The following is a 21,234-nucleotide window of genomic DNA, read 5'->3' as shown; positions in this document are numbered from 1 at the left end:
ATTTGGATGGAGAACTCTTCTTCCCAGGCAGCCAATTGCGTAACCAGGCTGCCTCCCACCTGACTTGATGAGTAATTAGGAGATAGTCCTCTGTTTGTATGTGCATGTGTGTCAACCTTAACACACTGGTGTCATTGTCCCATTGGGACTTCCAGGGGGGAGGAACAAATAGGTGGCCAAAGATCAGGGAGAGCAGATTTGTTAGTGTGGCTAATTAATTGGCTTAGGTTGAGGTATGCTTAGGGTTGTTTGTTTTTTGAGCCAGCTGAGAAGTTTGTGACAGTACACCATGACTGATCTGGGATGTAAAAAGCCCAGTGACTGCACTGTCTCCAGACTGCTCAATGTCGTGGAGAGCGAACTCCAAGCTGGCAGAGACAAAGGGGACCCGACCGAGAAACAACTCCAGCTTGTCTTGGAGGAGGCTGCGCTGTGGCAGAGGTTCAGGGAAGTCACTAACGAGATGATCGTGACCAAGAACGGCAGGTGAGTGCTGTACTGTCCCCAGTGTAATTAGCGTATCCTACGGTATATGGAGAATATTAGCAACTGCTGTTTACATAGACTAAAGAAAATTGTAGCCATGGTATAATGTTGTTAGTGCTGTGTGTGCATCCACATATCCTGTGCAGGGAGGGAAAGGCAGTCTCAGAAACAGCCTACAAACTAAGGAGGGTGTTCATGTTCCTTTCTGAATACTGACAAACCATTTCTGTGCCCTTTTATCCCTGATGGTAAGAGACACTGCAAGAAGATATTTATTGCCTTGGAACTGAACAAAATAGTAAAGAACATTTCCCAGGGGAAGGATAGTTCCACCTCCGAACCCCACTGCAAGGGCTTTGCAAATGATTCCCTCTGAACACTGCTTATTATAACAATACTCAGTGCTTAGATAGTAGCTTTTCATCTGTAGGGCTGAATGTGCTTTACAAAGGCAGAGCAGTGTCATTATCCCCATTTTACAGCTGAGGAAAATGAGTCACCTACCGGGGATCATATAAGTCAAAGTAGGTCTCAGACTAGAATCCAAGTCTCTCAGCTTGTTGGCCCAGCCACACACTGTCCTGTTTCTGTTGCCCTGATACGCAGTCCTGTACAAACAATTTGTGCTAGAAATGGGTGCAAGACAAGCCCGTTGGTAGCATATAGGTGTGGTACAGATTTAACAGTGCTGCTGCTCCATCGTCTTTGGCAGAGAACTTGGAAACTTGGATGGAACTTTGGTAAGTGATTTATTCACAAGATCTAAGGAAGTCAAAATGTCCTCTGCATTGCTCATGATTCTTCCTAGGTGCTGGGCACAATCAGTGTGTGGGGGCACTCTACAAAATGCAAAGGAGGAGACAGTGCTAAAGCTGGAGCCTTACTGAGTGGAAAAGTCTAGCACTCTGCTGAGCTGGAAGTGAGAACTGTCCACTAAAGGTGCTCCCACTCTAAACTGGGCAGACCTTGCCATTAGATCTGTAACACACAGGCGGTGACTAGAGGAAGGTCCAGTCACAAAGCAGAGCAGAAATTTCAGTTTTTAAAAGCACACAGTTCTTCCTTTGCTGGATTGTCTCTGGGAGATTTCATAGAAGATGTGCATATTGAGGAAGGATTGCAACAAAGAGGGAGAAAGAGCCAAATGGAAGGGCTGGCGTGTGTCAATCTTGCAGAAAGAGGTTAAGGCCAGCAATTTTCTGATGCAGAAAAGGGGTCATCGGGTGAACTGTGGTACTAGCTGCTAGCACCTGTCATGGATCATAGCAGTTAGAGATCAAAAAAATCTATTCACTCAGGAAGCCTACGCCCCTGCAAAAACAGCTGATATTCCTGAGTTATCAGCTATTGAACTGATACCACACTAGTATTGTGTTCTTTCCCATTACAGGTGAGTCTCATCTTATGTACATTTAACATGCACAAATTCAGCTTTGCACGGTCAGCCAAAAAAAAAAAAAAGAGAGAGAGAGAGAGAAAAATAACAATTTAAACACTGTGCCTGTGGTGCGGGCAATTCCGCCTGCCATTACACTCAATGTAATTTTGACTATACGTGATTTTCACTTTATGCGCTGACAGCGGAACGTAACCCCAGCGTAAGATGAGACTCGCCTGTAGTGACCTGTATGGAGAAACAGACATCTGTTTCTTCTAAAGGCCTCGTCTACTTTCAGAAGTTGTTCCTGTTTAAATTCAGTTGGTTCTTAAATGAATGTCGTTAATGCAGAGCCAACTCCTGTGTGGGCATTTGTTTTGCTGTAAGCATGGCTTATTTCAGCTTGGCTTAAGCTGTTTCCTAATCAATTAAAGCCAAACCCAGGCAAGCCTGTTTAAAGTCAGATAAAAGGGCTTTGCATTGATTTAACTAAATTGGTTACAAATCACACCCTTAGGTAAACCAATGCAACTTCCTTTTGTAGACCAGTCGGTAAACAATCAGTGTAGACTATACTGCCTATCCCTACACAGAATAATGCTTTACCAGAGGTAAAGTGTACAAGTGAATATGTGTGGATAATGATTTTTGCCATGGGGAAGGGGGAGTTTGATGGGTCTGTTATCAGGTGTTCATGGTTACTTTTGGGTGGGCTATGGATAGCTTTCCACGGATCAAATTCTCAATATTTTTGCTTTGTTCTAAACTCTGCCTTCATTATCAACCTGATCCTGCCCCCCCTGAAGTCAATGAGAGTTGTCACTAACATCAGTGGAAGCAGGACTGGGTCCTTTCTATAATAGAAAACGTAAGTTGTCTTATAAATAAGTTGAAGTACAATAGTCTCTGGTTTATGGCCCTAAGGACAGTTCTGTTATTAGAGGGTTTGGGGCTGTTACTATAAAATCATGTAGGCCAGAGGTAGGCAATCTATGGCACATGTGCTGAAGGCAGCATGCGAGCTGATTTTCAGCGGCACTCACACTGCCTGGGTCCCGGTTACCAGTCCAGGGGGTTCTGCGTTTTAATTAAATTTTAAATGAAGCTTCTTAAACATTTTAGAAACCTTATTTACTTTACATACAACAGTAGTTTAGTTATATATTATAGACTTATAGAAAGAGACCTTCTACAAATGTTAAAATGTATGACTGGCACACAAAACCTTAAATTAGAGTGAATAAATGAAGACATGGCACACCACTTCTGACAGGTTGCTGACCCTTGATGTAGCTTTTGTAAAAAGGCCTCTCTTTGAATTTCTAAAAGTATATTTTAATTAAAACCAGAGCACAAGCTGGGGAAACATAGACAATGCCCTGCAGAATCCAACAGGGCTGCCCAGAGGATTCAGGGCCCCCCGGGGCAAAGCAATTTCAGGGGCCCCTTCCATTAAAAAAAAGTTGCAATACTATAGAATACTATATTCACATGACACTGGCCTAACCCTGCTCCCACTGAAGTTTGTTAAAACCCCCATTGACTTCAAAGGGAGGAACGCGGAGCAATTTTGAAAATCCCATCCTAAGAGCTTTATGAACACCCAGGAATTAATCCTGACAACACACTATCAAATCAGTAAGTGTTGTTATCTGGAGAAACTGAGGCCCAGTGTGGTGAAGTGACTTGGCCAAAGTCATCTACCACATCGAAGGCAGTGCTACGAATAGAACCAGAAGAATGTAAGGCTGCATAGCCTTAAAGTTCAGGACTTAGCAGCACAAGTATAACATGTACAATGTAACAATTTCTAATAGATTAGTCTCCAGTAGGCACTGATGTTTCCCCAAATGTGCTTGCATCATAGTGACTCCAAGTGCCCACAATGAATATCAAATCAGAATTAGAGACTTTGATACTATAGCTGATATATGTATCTGATACAATGTAATGCTCCGGTATAATAATGTAATTGGCATAGCAGGATATAGAGACTCACAGAAATTAGAGGTAGATACATGTGATGTTTTGGGGATCACGCAGCCCAGGAAGGAGTTCTGTCACTGCCTGCTCTGTATCCTGGGGTGTCTTTATGCTGTGATGCGATGGCTCAGACCCCTGACACCAGTCGCCTGCCCACAAGCACAAGGTCTCACCCTGGCTTCCACCAGCCTCGTTCCTCCCTGCAGGGTGACATGAATGGTCCTTCCAGTCCTGAGACTCCCCAAATCCATCCTTCATGAATTCCAGGCACTTGGGCTTTCCCCTCTGGCTCCTCCCCGCGAAAGGCATGAAACCAGGCCTCAGACAGCAATTTACTTTGGCACACACACTCCACGTGGTTTGCACATCGTAGACTTGTTTGGCGTAAAACTAAACAAAAGGTTTATTTAAATAGAAAAGCCACAAATCCAAAGATGGAGGAGGAAGGGAAACAAACATACAAGTCACACAGAAAATAAACAGGAAGATGCAATCTCAGGCTTTCCATTTCCACATCGGATAAAGTCCCTTGTCTAATACAAGATTCCTTGTGCCTTGGAACAGTTTCCCTGTATACACCCTAGCCATAAGGAGCAACCAGTGTTTCATGGACAGCACCTGCCAACCAACTGTCCCTGTTTCTGGATGAAAAATTCAGTTTCAAGCCTTCTTTTTAAAAGGCTTCCCTTCCCCCCACTCCCTGTTTTTTCTTTCAGACTAGGTAATTCATGGTTACTCAGACTGGGGAAATCCCCAGTCATAGGTGGTGGAACTATGGGTGCTGAGGGTGTGGCAGCACCCCTTGGGCTTGAAGTGGTTCCTGTCATACGCAGGGTTTACACTTTGGTTCAATGGCTCTCAACACCCCTACTATACAAATTGTTCTCGCTCCCCTGTCTCCAGTTGTTTCAAAGTCTTTCCATTAGCTTTAATGGTTCACCATTGTCCTTTTCTGGGCTGGACAATGGCTGGGTACTTGAAGCTGGAATCATGTACACAACTGGCTTGGGAGATAGCCCCTCCCTGCCTAATTAGCATCACCTCACAACAGGGCCTAGAAGTAAAGTTGCATCACAGTTACAATTTACAACTTTCTATCTATACTCATACATACATTCCTAACCTTGGCATGTACACATCTCCTAATGATCATCAAGTTCAGAACATTGCAAGCTTTCATGAAAGACCTTACTCGATATGTTAGAGTAGCAGCTGTTAGTCTGTATCCGCAAAAGGAACAGGAGTACTTGTGGCCTTAGAGACTAACATTTATTTGAGCATATGTATTCAGTACGTTTTTATAGTACAATATCATTGTCTACAATCAGTTAAATCAACCATTCATTTCTGGGGTTTAGTCCATCTGTTCTCTCCTTGGGGCATCTGAACTCTGATTGCCACAAGAAGGGCTGGACATACCAGTTATTAAACTGATATACCACTTAATCCTAGTTCGCGATAGTATGAAACACATCTGAGCTGTGATGCTGATGCAGTGAGATTCACCACTGTTTTTTTTCTGTGCTGTTTGTTAGAGTTGTTTCCATATCCTAACCATAACTTAACTCCTGATTTAAAAAGTTTTATCTAAGTTATAGCCCCCAAATCACTGTAGTATCTGAGTGTCTCAGAATCGCTAAAGCATTTATCTTCATATCACCCCTGTGAGGTAGGGAAGTGCTATCATCCTCATTTTATAACTGGGAAACTGAGGCACAGAGAGACTAAGGGCTGGTCTATATTGAAAATTTACATTGACATAGCTACATCTCTCAGGGATGTGAAAAATCCCCATGCCCGAGAAGTGCAGCTATGCTGATCTAACCACTGGTGCAGACAGTGCTAGGTTAACAGAAGAATTCTTCCATCGACCTAGCCACTGCTTACTAGGGAGGTGAATTGACTACAACAATGGTAGAACCCCTCCCCCTAACCCCATAGATCACTCTGTCATACAGTCAAGTATCAGAGGGGTAGCCGTGTTAGTCTGAATCTGTAAAAGCAGCAGAGAATCCTGTGGCACCTTATAGACTAACAGACATTTTGGATCATGAGCTTTCGTGGGTGAATTCCTAAACATAACAAAGAAGCAGAGTTTGCACCCCTGTTTTCAACCTCACTGCATGCTTTCTAAGGTTTGCAGTGGTAGGACATAGCGGTCTAGCAACCTGTCCTTAGTGAAAACTGGGGGTGGGGAGGAGGAGGTTGTGTGCCTTTCCCAGGTTTTCAATTAATATGGATCAACATGGAGAGTCATTCCCATGGACAGCTATCAGTAGGTGCCACCAAACTCCTTGCTGTTATCCCTACAGAAACTTAAGTTCTCACCCCCAAACAGTCTACCCCCAGACTCACTTCCCCTCCTGATCATTTTCAGAACAGCACTCTTCCACCAGGCCACTTTTCCATGGACAGGCCAGAGTGCTGCCCCCAAACCCTCTTTTCCCCACCTCTGCACTCTCCCAATCACCCCCAGGCTTACTCTCCAACATGCTCCCCGCACAGCCCCTCCCCCCCCACCCCCAGCCTCCCTGCTTGCCTACCACCTGCAGCTTTTAAATGTTGCTATGTATCACTGACATGGCTAACAGCTGGTGCATCTCATAGCTTGCAAGTTGAATGAGAGAAGTGTGGGCCTCAAGGGGGAGTGACGATGCAGGTGTGGGGAGTGATGTTAATGAGTGGGGCTGTGGTGAAACCAAGGGGGCAATATGTGTTGGGGGGACCATGGCAAGAGTAGGCTTATTTACAGCATGGATTGTGTGTGTGTGTGTGTGTGTGTGTAAAAATAAAACTGTATGATGTATACAATGTAAAAAAACAAAACAGTCTCCACACACTGAACAAGAAAACAAAAATTCCACAATGCAAAGCTATTTGCTAGACATCAGTAGAACGAATTCCCGCTCAAGATGCACATGCAACAAGTGTGCATTTTTGTGCACTAAGGGCCTGATCCAAAGCCCACCAGTGTCAATGGGAGTCTTTCCATTGACTTCAATGAGCTTTGGATCAGGCCCTAATTGAAATGATCTTCCTCATTCACTGTGCACATTAATCAACCATATAGATATGCAGGTGGCTTTAAAGCCTAGCCTTATTTCATATAACAGGGTTCAGAAAAGAACTAGGTAAGTTCACGGCAGATAGGTCCATCAATGGCTAATAGCCAGGATGGGCAGGGATGGTGTCCCTAGCCTCTGTTTGCCAGAAGCTAGGAAGTATTTTTTCACCCAATGCACAGTCAACCTGTGGAACTCTTTGCCAGAGGATGTTGTGAAGGCCATGACTATAACAGGGTTCAAAAAAGCACTAAATAAATTCATGTAGGATAGGTCCATCAGCGGCTATGAGCCAGGATAAACGGGGATCGTGTCCCTAGCCTCTGTTTGTCAGAAGCTGGAAATGGGCGACGGGATGGATCACTTGATGATTACCTGTTCTGTTCATTCCCTCTGGGGCACCTGGCATTAGCCACTGTTGGAAGGCAGGATGCTGGACTGGATGGACCTTTGTTCTGACCCAGTGAGGCTATTCTTATGTATGTATGTTCCATATGCGCCTTCAAGCATCCTATATAATTCATAGACTCCAAGGCCAGAAAGGCCATTTTGAATATCTAGTCTGACCTCCTGTATAACACAGGCCATAGAACGTCCCCAAAATAATTCCTAGAGCAGATCTTTCGGAAAAGCACCCAGTCATGATTTAAAAATTTGTCAGTGATGGAGAATCCAGCACAACCCTTGGTCAATTATTCCAATGGTTAATTACTCTCCCCATTAAAGATGTACACCTTATTTCCAGTCTGAATTTGTCTAGCTTCAACTTCCAGCCATTGGATAGTTTTACATTTTTCTCTGCTGAATTGAACAACTCCTCCCATCTTAGTGAATTTTCTAAAATGTCTATGTAGTGAAGGAAAAATTTCAATCTGCCTGTGTTGATATATTTTGTTTATGGTCAGAGTTATGGTTCCCTATTGGCTGATCAGGGATAAAAGTGGGGACATGTGAATGATTTTTTAATAGTTTTCTAGAAACTGAGATGTTACAATTATAAGATCTGAATTATCGCTGTCTTTTAGCTCTGTACTACTGAGGCATAGGGATTTCCAACCACCTCTCCAGTGGAATAAAGTTGGTAGCCCTAAGAGTGTGACTGGTGCAGGACAGTATTATCAGTTCTGGTCCCATCAATCAGGGTGATTTTGGTGTGAAATTCCATATTTCAGGTGAAACATAAAAGCATTTTGTGACTGCTTCTGACTGATCAACAGAAAACGAAAACAGAGTGATGGCAGCCCTTTAACATCATCTCTGGTTCAGCCAAAGTGAGAGTAATTTGTTTTTTGAGCAACTCAGGGAGCGTCTTTGCAGAAACATACTAACAAGCCTCTTTTATAGCAGGACTAATGGTGCTTCTCCTGCTCCTGCCTTCTGTTTCCACTACAGACGGATGTTCCCGGTTTTAAAGATAAGCGTGTCAGGTTTGGATCCCAACGCCATGTACTCTTTCCTGTTGGACTTTGCCCCGACCGACGGCCACCGCTGGAAGTATGTGAATGGTGAATGGGTGCCCGCTGGGAAACCAGAGCCACCAAGCCACAGCTGCGTCTACATTCACCCAGACTCTCCCAACTTCGGGGCACACTGGATGAAAGCCTCTGTTTCCTTCAGCAAAGTGAAACTTACCAACAAGCTCAATGGAAGCGGGCAGGTACAGGACAATGTTTCCCATACACCTCTTGTCTTCCATCACAATCACCTACCAATCAAGAAATATCAAGGGTGCATTTATGCAATTAGAGGGGCCCTCTTCACCCACAGATGCCAATTATTCTCTGGAGCCCAAACGTAAACAGGAATAAACAGGTCTTAATTGGCACTTTCAGATTTTAATGGACTTCTTGATGTTAAGAGAGACAGAGAGTGCTGTGGGTTACTTAATCATCAGGGGCTTTTCATAGTTTCTCTTGTGTGCTGGGTTTTTTACATAGAACTTCAGAGAAAGGGGAAAAAACGGTTGTGGGTATTAGGTTTTTGTTGTTTTTCCCCATGTTGTTTGGTGTAAGTGGAATGTTGGCAAGAGTCAGATACCAGAATAAAAGGCTGCTCCTAAATGAAATAATTACTATGTCTGCTTCTGCCTCATGATAATTATCAATATTCTATTGAGTCAGCTTTGGTCTTTGAAAGGAAACTGCATGTACTAGAAATAAGTGACATTCACTTTGAGCCCCTTAAAAATACAAACAGAAAAATTGGTTTGGACTGTTTTTTTTAAAGATGTATCTGAAAGTAAAATATTGCACAAGATCTTTCTGTTTGCTTGTTTGTTTTTGTACAAAACTCCTATATTGGAAGCTACTTGTCAGCCAGGAGTCAATTCCTTTCAAGTAAATATTTAGGCTTGGAAGGATTTGATTTTTATCAGTAAATGTCAATTTTACTAGGTATACGCACAAGCTAACAAAAAATATTTCAACTGATGATAATCAAAATGTACAGATAGGTAAAGTAAGAAAAATGCTGCTTGAGAACATATTAGTTTGACTTAAGGGTATTGATTTAAGCATAGTTTGCCATGATGTTGACAATTCGTGTTTTAACAATTATAAAGCTTTAATTTTTCAAATCTCAACATCTACTGTCATTAAATAATAATCATCTGACCCGCCTCTCGTTGTCTGTCATGCCCATAATTTTGTGCAACTGTGAACTTTTATATATATATATAAAAATAGAAAAAATGCTTAAAAATAAACATCAATATTATCTGTCAAAATTATATGTATGTATAAAAAATTGAATTCTGCCAAACCTATAAATACTTTCTTTACTTTAACCTTAGTCCTGAGTAGTATCTTCTTATTGTAGTATTTCTAATTTGTTTGTTGTCATTTCTATTATGCTCACCAAGGCACCTCACAAGCCTTAAAATTTAGCTTTAGAGCACTCTTATGAGGTAGGGAATTGTTTATCTCCATGTTATGGATGGGGAAACAGAGGCATGGACAAGTGACATGCTTTGGCCACGGTCATACACGGTGTCAGTAGCAGAGCTTTGAATGGAATCCAATGGCTGCCACGTTCTGGTTCACCATCTTAATTATAAGACCATCCTTCCTTCCTAACCCCCAGAAGGGAGGATATTTTTGAAGGATGGGAAAAAATGATGGATAAACAAATCTGTCTGAGGCTCTACTTCCTCTTCTTAATCACAATGTGATACCTGTAGGGAAGTATTTTATAATAACAACAAATAATTGTATTGTTCACTGAGGACCCCTGGTTTGTTCAGCACTATGCAAAACACAGAAAAAGAGTGTGGTCCCAGTGCTTTTTAGGCCAACGCACCTCTGGGTGGGGATTGTCTCGTCTGTTTGTACAGCTTCCAGCACAGTTGTGCCTCAAATCTGACTGGGGTCTTCTTTGGGCACTATCATAATATAAATATTTACTGCTGCATTAGAAGCATCTAATGTAATTCAGCTAGAGTTTGTCCCTGTCCATACCCACAGCTAGGACAGAGGGAGGAGAGAAGAAATCCTGCTCTCTCTCCTTCAGCAACCAGGAATTGGGGAGGGGACAGAGTGTAGTATGGAATCACAGAGAGGATGACCCTGGAGAGCTGTGCTGACATTGGGTTTGCACTGTGATGTTGGTACATGATGTCCCCTCAATATGGGACTGACAACGAGTATCAATGACATGATGCAAATACCACAAGGCCAAGGTTAGGTCATTGCTCGTAATTCCTCTGTGGCTCTGTTTGGTGACAAACATAACTCTTCAGTTGTTTCAGGCTGGGTATTACTGATGGAGCTGTGACAGTCCATGATAATGTCCATACTGGGTCAGACCAAAGGTCCATCTATCCCAGTATCCTGTCTTCTGACAGTGGCCAATGCCAGGTTTCCCAGAGGGAATGAACAGAATAGGGCAATTATCAAGTGATCCATCCCCTATCATCTAGTCCCAGCTTCTGGCAAACAGAGGCTAGGGATGCCATCCCTGCCCATCCTGGCTCATAGCCATTGATGGACCTATCCTCCATGAACTTATCTAGTTCTTTTTTGAGCCCTGTTATAGTCTTGGCCTTCACAACATTTTCCGGCAAGGAGTTCCACAGGTTGACTGTGTACTATGTGAAGAAATACTTCCTTTTGTTCGTTTTAAACTTGCTGCCTATTAATTCCATCTCTCTTCCTTGTTTTCTGCAGATAATGCTGAATTCCTTGCATAAATATGAGCCTCAGGTTCACATCGTTCGTGTGGGAGGTCCACACAGGATGGTGATGAACTGCTCCTTTCCAGAAACTCAGTTCATAGCTGTCACTGCTTATCAAAATGAAGAGGTAGGTGGGTAATAATGTCACACAATTTGGTCATCGCGAGTGAGAAATATTAAAAACCTAAGACCTGCCAGATCAGCACACACCAATGGTGAAAATAATCCAGTATCCTGTCTCCCTGTCAGTCCAGAGTGGATTGAAGGCCCATCTAATCGAATACTCTCTCCTTGCTGGAACAAAATATACCTGTGGTCCACCTTGTCTAGAATCTGACTGCAGTACCAGAAGAGGTGAATAGTCAGGCTAGTCTGATATTCTGCGTGCTGCCATACTGGATTGGTCTATCTGTATCAGTAGCCCATCCCCTTACCATGCTGGAACAAACTGACTTTCTGTCTTGTCCCATATCTGTCTCTAACACTGGCCAGTGCGAGATATTTCAGTGGAAGTATAACCCCTCCACTCTTCCTATAATGCACCCAGACTATTGTACTATACCATGGGGAAATTTCTTCCTGACCCCAAGCTATAACCAGGCTGTGCCTTGAAGCTTGAGGGCTGGTGGCCCTTGTCCCTTTTTTCCTAGTTAATGTCACTACAGATATTCATATTTCTATGCAATTCAGCAGCTTTGGGAGAAGTATTCACAGTAATACAGAATTTGCCATATTGAATCGGACCATTAGTTCATCAGTTCTGGTTTCCTGCTTTTGGCAGTGACCAATGTCTGATGCTTCAGAGGAGAGCAATGCTCCCACACAACGCACCTGACTGACATATAGCCACATGGTAGATAAAATGCCTGTCTTTTGTTTCACTAACTGAGGCAGAACTCAGTCCATTCAGTGTACTCTGGACAATGCTGTGTCAAGTCTCTGTTAAAATTACCTTCACTAACATGCCTTGTTTTTTGTAAACCCAAGATAACAGCTCTCAAAATCAAGTATAATCCCTTTGCCAAAGCCTTCCTGGATGCAAAGGAAAGGTGAGTTCGGCTTTTACTCAGCTTGATGACTTTTGCTGCTGTTACAGTTAAAATTGTAACAATACTCTGAGAAATATAAGGGGCAAATCCTAACCTCCTTTCCACTGCTATAAATCCAGAGTAACTCCACTGAGGTCAGTGGTCTTAATGCCAGATTTGTCATCGCATTGTATTTGTCATCACATTTAGTCCTACATGGGTGAATGCACTGCTGATACAAAATACTGAAATATCATCTATTGGTCATATTTTATAAGAAGACTACTATAATTACAGTATAGTTACATTACGGTTATCTTTGGTTTTGCTTTTCAGTATATAATTACCACTAATTCATAGAAATAGAAGTTTAACGCGCTGACTGTTTGTGCTTCTTATTAACCCTTTAATGTTGCATTTCATACATATAGTGTTAAATTTTAGGTATGTAAGCTCCATTGTATTTACACTTTAATTATTCTCAGATATTCTCATTTCATGTAACTATCCAGTTATATGAATCAGTAGTAACCACAGATATCAACCTAACTACTGTCAAATTGCAATGTTACTACACTGTAATTACTATACCTTTATGGTAAAGTGTGACCCATTTCATTAAAATAGTCTCCATAGAAGATCACTGTATTTAAGAAGTTAGAGAGACCTGCACTGTCAGAAAATAAATGTATTTATTTGTCATCTTTAAATGGTTTGTATGTGCCACCCATGCTAAGAAAATATGGCTCGTTGTCCCCCTCCGGTGGCTGGACCATGTATAGAGGTGTATGGGTCTGCTACTGCCTTGAAGTTAGTGGACTTGGTCCTTTCACTCAAGCAAAAAAGGCTCATGTACTTAGATCCAGAGCGCTAGGGTTCAATCCCCAAAAACGACAGAGCCAGGGGCAGTGTTGCACATGGAATGAGGCTGGGGTTCCTGTCTTCTTGACTGCACCTCCTGCATAGTGCAGAGCCTGTCTATAGTTCTCTAGTGATCAGTTGAAGATGGCGGACTTCCTTTTTTGTCATTTTCCTTTGTTGATGAAACCTAAAATTGAACAATTTTCAGTTTTTTTTTCAATTTCCATTTCCCTAACCCTTTTACCTTCCTTTGAATACAGCACAATGTAACCACTCATTATTTTGTCTTTCAGAAACCATCCCCGGGACACTCCCGAAAATGTTTTGGAAGGTCAACATATGACATATTCTCACTGTAAGGTTTCTCAACATCATTTTTCTCATGGGAACTTGAAGTATTATGTAATATAATAGGTATTATGGACACAGGATGCGCTAGACTAGATGGCCGCTATAGAATCCTGTCACTGATGGAAGCCAGTACTAGAAATACTTCAGAGGGAGGTTCAAGAAACCATGTAATAGGCAGCTATGGGATAATCTACCTACAAGGACATTTTCTTTATAATGCTCGAAATTTAGAGGTTTGCTTGAGCCCAGCAGTTTGAGACTTATAACCTTTCCAAAGCTGTGTTCTTTTTTTGTTTTAGTATTATAACTCTGGAAACTCTTGTTATCCCTACAAGTGTCCCATCATTATCGCTGGGTGAATGCTTCATAAAAAATAGGGGTGAGGGTGGTTATTGTTTTATTGAAATTTGGCTTTTCTTCCATTCATAAACTCTGATATTTGGGAAAAATGTTTTCTTTCCAGATTTGTACTGACATCTTTCTCTTCTTGCCCATTCCACAAACTATTTTGATTTAATTTCCCATTATTATTTCTAATTGCCGCCATGTACTTTATAATCAGTCACACTGGCAATTCTGGTCCCACATCTAAATGAACTTTGGATTGCCCATCTTGTTTTGTTCCTGAATGAAATTAAGTTTGTACAAATGCCCATGAACAGACTGCATTATGAAGTCCCAACCATAGCAAACAACAACAAGATATTTAATTTGCTCAATAGTTCACAAGAAAGTCACAGCTATCTGCTCAGTATTATTAATACTGGGTGTTTGTGCATCACAGCCCTCCAGTGTCCGGAGGCCTACAGAGTACAACTCTTCTATTTCAGTCCGGTTGAAGAAGAGCCTCTTTACTTCCAGTAGTAGGTACTTCTGTTTGTGTGCCAGAAGGCCCTGGGTTCGTGGTCTCCCTTATCATTCATATGGGTAGCTGGCAACTGTGGCATCTGTATGTACAGCACATGGTGGGTGTTACAGAATATGTAGCCCATGGATGTGCAGCATACGGAATTGCTTGAGAGGCAGTGAGCTCAACATTGTGGATAGGCATAAAGGCATCAAGTTACACTGTTCTTTAGAGAAATGCCAAACTCAGGTGCAGTTTGGGTGGATTCCAGAAGGAGGCACAGCCAGCTCTCTTTGGACAGAGGAACAGATGAGTCTTCTGTGGGGTTTTTGAGGGAAGTGAAAGTTGGAGTGAGGGGTTAGGACGCGATCCTAGAAGACAACTCTATTCAATATAGATACTGATTTGTTTGACTAAAACTATCTTGCTTGGTAATTATAATTTGCAGGCAATAGTGTCATTTAAAAAAAATGACAAATGAAACCCAACTCCTGATGTGTATCCTGGGGATTAAATTTGATTTGTAGCCTGTCTGAATTTGTACCTAATGTACAACTAACATAGGGTACATGCTTCTGTTTGGGCTGTTTAAACTCCATGGGATAAAAAAGTCTCTGCGTTAGCAAGTGTTTTGCACCCCTTTAAAATCTGAGTGGACAATCAATACATGAAAGTGCCAGGTTAATAGCCAAGATCTCTCACTCTGTAATCTTGGCAGACCTTGTTAGGGGTTGGTACCTTGCTATCCTCTTTTGAATTAGAGGGCAAACTGAGGTCCTGACCATTTGTGCTCATTAAAGATCCTATGGTACTTTTCATAAGAGTAAGGGTATCACCTCTGTGTGCTGGCCAAATTACACTGCTAGTAAACTAAGTTTGTTTTCCTAAATCTGCCCCTCTTCATTTGAATACTGTAGTATTCTTCACATCCTGCCTTAAGCTGTTGTGTAGTACTAAGAGTTGAAAACATTATCTAAGTTGTATTTGCTCTGTGCTGATAAGAAGCTGCCATGTTCCACCCTACGTTGCATTTCACTGGGGGAGTGAATGGCTTCCTTTCTAAAATTTGTGAAGTGCTGGGGGATCATTTGGGATGAAGGTGCTATCTAAGCATTAGCGATATTGTTATCTGGTATCTAAATGTCTTTTTTGTGGCTTAGAACTAATTCTTTGGTACAAAACAAATGCCAGGCAACAAGCAGGTTTCCTATTGTCTGGAATTCTTGTGCTCTGGCAGGATATATTATTAGGAAGCCTGGTTACTTTCCTTATTCAGATTTTATTAATTTTGCTTGCTGTTTCTTCCTTTCCCCTCGCAGTAGGTGGCTGGTTGATTTCCAACCCAGAGGCAGTGTGCGCAGCAGAAAACTCTAATTATCAGTATGGAGGAGCTTTGTCTCTGCCTGCCCCGCATTCCCACCAGGGCTGTGAGCATTATGCGGCCCTTCGAAGGCATCGGGCTGCACCATATCCTGCTTCATACATGCAGAGAAATCATTCCCCAACAGGTAAGGCTGCAATGTCTCCTCACACATAGCCTGCACAATTCTTCCTTACATTAAAAGAAACAGCAAAGCAAGAAAAAACAGAAGTCAGTGGAGAGAGCACAGTGTGTGTCTCTTCTGTATCAGTTTGCACTGAACTCTAAAAATAAAATAGCTCCTGAACTCCATACATGAGGAGAGTATTCAGAAATGTAAAGGTGCGGTTCACAGAAAACATTATCTCTAGCTTGCCTGCATATATATATACCTGCCCCTGGAAATTTCCACTACATGCATCTGATGAAGGGGGTATTCACCCATGAAAGCTCATGCTCCCAAACGTCTGTTAGTCTATAAGGTGCCACAGGATTCTTTGCTGCTTTTACAGATCCAGACTAACACGGCTACCCCTCTGATAAAAGGCTAAGTAGGTGAAGATAGATGAGAATGGGAGAAGAGCAATTGTTTTTAAATTACTTTTTATTAATTATACTAAAACTCCCAGAACCATTTCAGACCTTCCTTTCACTCCAAGTAATGAAACAGTATCCCTCCAGAGTCTAAAGCAGCCCTTAAGGGAATATTAAGAGCTGATTTGGGAACAGGTTTTTGTATTGTCAGTGTGTCCTTAGAGCCCCCTCTGCCTGTAAATTCTCTGAGGTGCTCTGCTGTGTCCCATTTAGTCCTTCATCTTCCTGTCGTGACTGCCAATTAATACCAATCATGGTGGCAGTTTCTCTGGTATGGATACATGTTCACCAGGAACAGGACTGAAAGCATCAGTTTGTTTCACATAGGTCATTTAACAATCAGCAACTGGTAGTATCTTTGCTCATTGTCGGCTTAGGCTGGATTTGAACTGACAATGCTAGAGATGAAAGTTTCTACATTCCATTTAAAGCGGGTTAGAACCCAGAATTTCTGTTCCACAGGAAATGCTGACATTTCCAAATTTGGTTTGTTCTGAATCAGAATGAAAAACAAAAATAAATTTAAAAGTTCCCGCAAAACAAAATTTTTGATATTTTTATTTGTTTTTGTTTTGGGTCAGCCAAAATGGTAATTTTTTGATAAAATAAAAATTTTATTGAGATTTTGACTTTTTAAATTCTAATATTAGTCATAAGTAGAGCTGGTTGGAAATTTTCCATTGAAACTTGGCTTTTTTGGAAAATGTCAATTGTCTGGACCAAAACATTTCACCGAATCTCTTGCAGATTGCCAGAATACAAGCAAGTTTTCATTGGAAACCAGCTGGTGTTCCGTTGTCCACAGCTCCATACCTGGGAGCCTGCCAGCCCTGGCTTGCTGGCTGGAGCTGGGTCTCTTGGGCTGGTAGGGTTTCCGCTTTATGGCTTTGGGGCAGATCCACCTGCCATTCTGCCCCGGGGTCAGGGTGCATAGCCCCACCAAGCTTCCCCTGTGGAAACAGGAGCCTGGAAGGCCTGGGACACCCAGCTATTCACTCAATTCTATTTATAATATAAAATACATTTCTAAGCAAACAATCATTTTGAAATGAAAATTTGAACCGTTCTGTTGCGATAAGGTCGGCACAGAACACATCAACCTTTTCAAAACGCTCACCATTTTTTTCCAAACAAAATTTAGTCCAAATAGATATGTTTCCATGGAAAGTTTTGATATCAACAGTATGGCATTTTCCAATGGAAAAATGTTCTGTTTGAAATTATTCAGCCAGCTCTGGTCCTGTTACCATTCCTCTGCCATCCAGACTAGTGTCGTGAGTCACCTTTTGAGTGAAAAAACCAGCAGTAAAGTAAGTTTGTTCTTCCCTGTGTGCTTGTTGTCGCAAGCCCATGGGGAGGAGCCTTAATTAGCCAATTAAATTCTCTCTCAGTCCTGCCTGTTTTCTACATTCTTTTATTGCCTTGCAATAACTTGGTATAGTCACCAAACTTTTGTGTTCCCTCCAAAGTGAATTTGATCGAGAGCTCAAGCAATAATCTGCAGATGTTTCCAGGACATGATAGCTGGACTTCTTTACCATCCACTCCACATACCAACTTGCTTTCAGTACCACATGCCAAGGGAACTGCCACTGCGGGTCCTAGGTAAGGATACAGTGGAACCATAGATATTAGAGAAGGGACAAGCCCAGAAGTTTCTCCTTCACTGCGATTAGGCAGCATGGCTAGGAAGCTTGTGCAAAGGTTTAGAACTCAGGACTTTCTGACCAAGCCTAGCTCTGCCACCGTCTCATTGCATGGTCTTGCCCAAATCACTGTACCTCAGTTTCCTAATCTGTAAAATGAAGACAATAATGTTTACCAGCAGAGTTTTGTGAGGCTTAAATAGTTAATCTTTGTGCTGTTCTTTGAAATGGAGAGTACTAAATAAATGGTAATTAGTATTAGCCCCACCCTTTAGCTAGTGCACATTAGTCCTTTCAGTCTATTATTTAACTTTTAAGAGAATACTTAGTCAAGGGAAGGAGAGGAGCGAGAGTGAGCCAGCACTTAGTGTAGGAATGGGAGTCAGGGCTTCTGGGTTTTCCTTCCAGCAATAGAAAGGCATTTGATCCAGGGGCTATATAAATGGGACTGGGTGATAGGACTCTTGAATTCTATGCCTGGCTTTGGTGATTGACCCCAGGAAAATCACGGCTGCGTTTTTATAAGAATTCACTAATTGTAGGATCCTTATTTTCTGGGTGCCCAACCTGAAAATCCTGGCTTGATTTTCAGAAGAGCTGAGCACTTTCAACTCCAGCTGACATCCATGGGAGCTGCCGGTGCTCAGCACTTCTGAAAGGCAGCGTCTCCTTTCAACACATACAAACTCAGGCATCCCAAATTAGTGGGCACTAAAATATTTTGGCCTTAATCTCACTGTGTAAAATGAGGCTGATAATACTTGGTTTCACTGGGGTATTGTGAAGTCCAGTTCATAAGAAGTTACAAAGGTATCAAGTATTATTAACAGAGAAGTTGAAATGTTTTGAATTTAGAAGTTTGGATGCGGATTTTAATTTTAAAATTCTGAAAGTCACTGGAGAAAGTCATTTTAAAAAACATGTCCTCTCCTTGGCTGATCAGCTGCAGAGCTGGTGGAACTATTTTCAAAATTTAGAACTATAAACCTTTTCAGATTTCAAAATTAGCTTCACATTTCCTCCTCTTTCCCCCGTTGCCCCAAACCAGCCCTAGCTCTTAGTGGGTTTTCACATAGGAGCTGCCAGTTGAGACCAGTGGCCTGTTGAGTCTGGAATGCTATCATGGACAGTAGCCAATACTGGGTAATGCACTTTACTTTGCCACATTGTGCCATGGAAGCGGGAGGGGGTGTTAGTGTTAATCTACTTTGAAATACCTGTTTAAGTTCTATTGTGGTTTACTCTGCTTTGTTCTAGCCACTATCCCTGTCTGTGGACAGTCAGCAACAGTGCCCTTAATGTTGCCAACCCAGGGAGTGACATGAATGGCAGCACTCCAGGCACGTTCCTGCGAGGTAACATCCCTTTGCCCACCACTTCTGCCTCGATTCCTATGCAGGGAGCAGCTGCCAGCAACATGGAAACACCAGGGGAACCCACTCTAGCCAGACTAGCTGATTCTGCCTGGACATCCTTGCATTCGTTTTAAAGGGCGGGAAGCTCTTTAGGAATGTTCTGGAAGATCCAAGCAAGCCTGACAGGACAAGAACTCCTCCTACTATCACAGTTCAGAGTGGGGAGGGGACATGTACACAAGGAACCTATTTCAGCGATGCACCAGATTCCATGATAAACCTTGCACCTCTCTATTTCCAAATGAGCAATGAAAGATTGAGTCAAGAGGCCTAGTACAAAGGAGAGGGAAGAGTTAGAGGGGAGTTGGCCTCTTGTTGTACCATTCAGCGCTACAGCAGACAGATGACTGATCCAAGTCTTTAGAGTCAGCTTTGCTTCCATGTCAAAGCAAAGGGGCCCGAGATTTAGGTCCCAGTGAACAGAAGTGGCATCTGGGTATTTTAATGGGATTTCAAAGGCATGAGTATTGTAACTTAGGCCAGCCACAATTAGATTGCTGGCAGGGACTTCATAACAACCAGAAACCATGACATCCTCATACAGTCCCTGAGCAGCATTTTAAAGTGGAAATGCTGCCCGGAAATGCCCTAGTGTTTTTAAATACTTGTTTTATGAAGTTCTTAAAATTCTTGAAGCTAACTTCCAACTTGGAGGAAATTGCCTTCTGTCTCCCTAAGACACTCCCCTCTAGTTTCACCTGCATAGGGTGGTATTCTTCCCTTCCTCTCCTACAGCTGTTATGTAATCTTTCTGTGCTATAAGAAAACCTAGCAAGGCTGCCAAAAAATTGGCTGCATTTCAGCGTTGAAGTGGTTCCTATACAGAGTTCGTAAAGTGATGTATGTTCTTTAAGTGGCATATATTTATTATTATTTTTGAGCAAATAGTTACAAAAGAGAATATTAGAATCTTGCATTTCCACTTTGCTTCAGGGTGCAGACAGAGTAAAAATAAACCACAAATGAAATGATTTGGCTTAGTTTCACTGTCTTACCAAAATAATAATAAAAAAAGCACCTCTCTTACTTTAGAGGCTTCAGACAAAGTTCAAAATAATCTCAGCCCAGAAAGGAACTGTCAGTTCCTAGCTCTGCCACTGACCTGCTGTATAACCTTGGGGCAGTCCCTTCCCTTCTCTTGCCTACGTCCTCATTTTGCCTGTCGTGTCTATTTAGATTGTAACTTCTTCAGGGCAGGGATTGTCTTACTGAGTCTGTGTACAGTGCCTAGCAAAATGAGGCTGTGATCTCACGTGGGACATCTAGCTGCTAGTGTACTACCACCACTGCTACTAGCTTCCCGCCCCCAGCAGACCATCTCCCCCCATTTCCCAAACACCAGCTTCCATCAAGTCTCTTCAGACCCCGAAGCCTGCCTAAGGCCTTGCTCCACCCTGATACCAGCCACTGGAGTAGCTAGGGAAAGCCACAGCTCATGCTGTGCCGTTTATCCTGCTTTCAAGCAGCATTAAACTGCACCAAACTGAATTGCAACATCCGTGAGTACAGGAGAGGCCTGTATTTATGCAGCTGTAGCGATGCCAGTGGATGGCTATCCACGGCATATACCCACTGTAGACAAGGCCTAAGAAGACAGACCTTGCAGCCTTCCCTGAAGGTCAGCAAATCTGAGATACACAGAGAAGAGTGTAGTTAGTTGACTGTTGCTCTAGAGGTGGCCATCTGTACTATGGTAAAAGGAAAGTACGACAGTTCTTAAATTCTCTTTAAAACCAGTAATCAATTCTTGTTGACTAATGAGAGGTACTATATTAACAGCACGACAGGCTTAAGTCCCCACTGTAGTTACATAAGAGGCCAGGGCAGACCAGGCTTCCCATGACTACTCCACGTTGTTGTGTCTGCACAAGTGTTTCAACGGGTGTCAAATATGATTGTGGGTCTTCTCTTGACCGTGAACTGGACTGATACCAGTCTCATTCAGGCACCCCAGGGCAACTATCAGAGTAGAAGCATTTTCAGTCAGGCTGGCTGGTGTACAACTGACTAAGCTAAAGATGAAACACTCTGGTACCAACACCCCTGCGCTGT

At 42.4% G+C, this 21,234-nt stretch overlaps 1 protein-coding gene across 1 annotated transcript; it reads left to right on the top strand.

The window, feature by feature from the left end:
* The first annotated feature begins 116 nt into the window (after window positions 1-116).
* Window positions 117-20,129, top strand: TBX19 (T-box transcription factor 19). The gene is made up of 8 exons (XM_032791039.2): window positions 117-486; window positions 8,302-8,566; window positions 11,073-11,207; window positions 12,068-12,129; window positions 13,263-13,324; window positions 15,487-15,675; window positions 17,591-17,726; window positions 19,025-20,129. Exons 1-8 carry the CDS (start codon window positions 290-292, stop codon window positions 19,254-19,256), a joined length of 1,278 nt encoding a protein of 425 aa, XP_032646930.1. The 5' UTR covers window positions 117-289; the 3' UTR covers window positions 19,257-20,129.
* The last annotated feature ends 1,105 nt before the right edge of the window (window positions 20,130-21,234 follow it).

Source organism: Chelonoidis abingdonii, chromosome 1, assembly GCF_003597395.2.
Source record: "Chelonoidis abingdonii isolate Lonesome George chromosome 1, CheloAbing_2.0, whole genome shotgun sequence".
In the NCBI taxonomy this organism is placed as follows: domain Eukaryota; kingdom Metazoa; phylum Chordata; order Testudines; family Testudinidae; genus Chelonoidis; species Chelonoidis abingdonii.
Note: the sequence above shows the minus strand (reverse complement) of the source record. Positions and strands in the feature narration are given on the sequence as shown.

Bases quoted from the DNA above. Each gene is read 5' to 3' on its own strand.
- TBX19 (XM_032791039.2), top strand. From the start codon at position 290: ATGACTGATCTGGGATGTAAAAAGCCCAGTGACTGCACTGTCTCCAGA. The intron at 487-8,301 runs GTGAGTGCTGTA...TTTCCACTACAG, and splicing joins ATCGTGACCAAGAACGGCAG to ACGGATGTTCCCGGTTTTAA. The intron at 15,676-17,590 runs GTAAGGCTGCAA...TTCCCTCCAAAG, and splicing joins GAGAAATCATTCCCCAACAG to TGAATTTGATCGAGAGCTCA.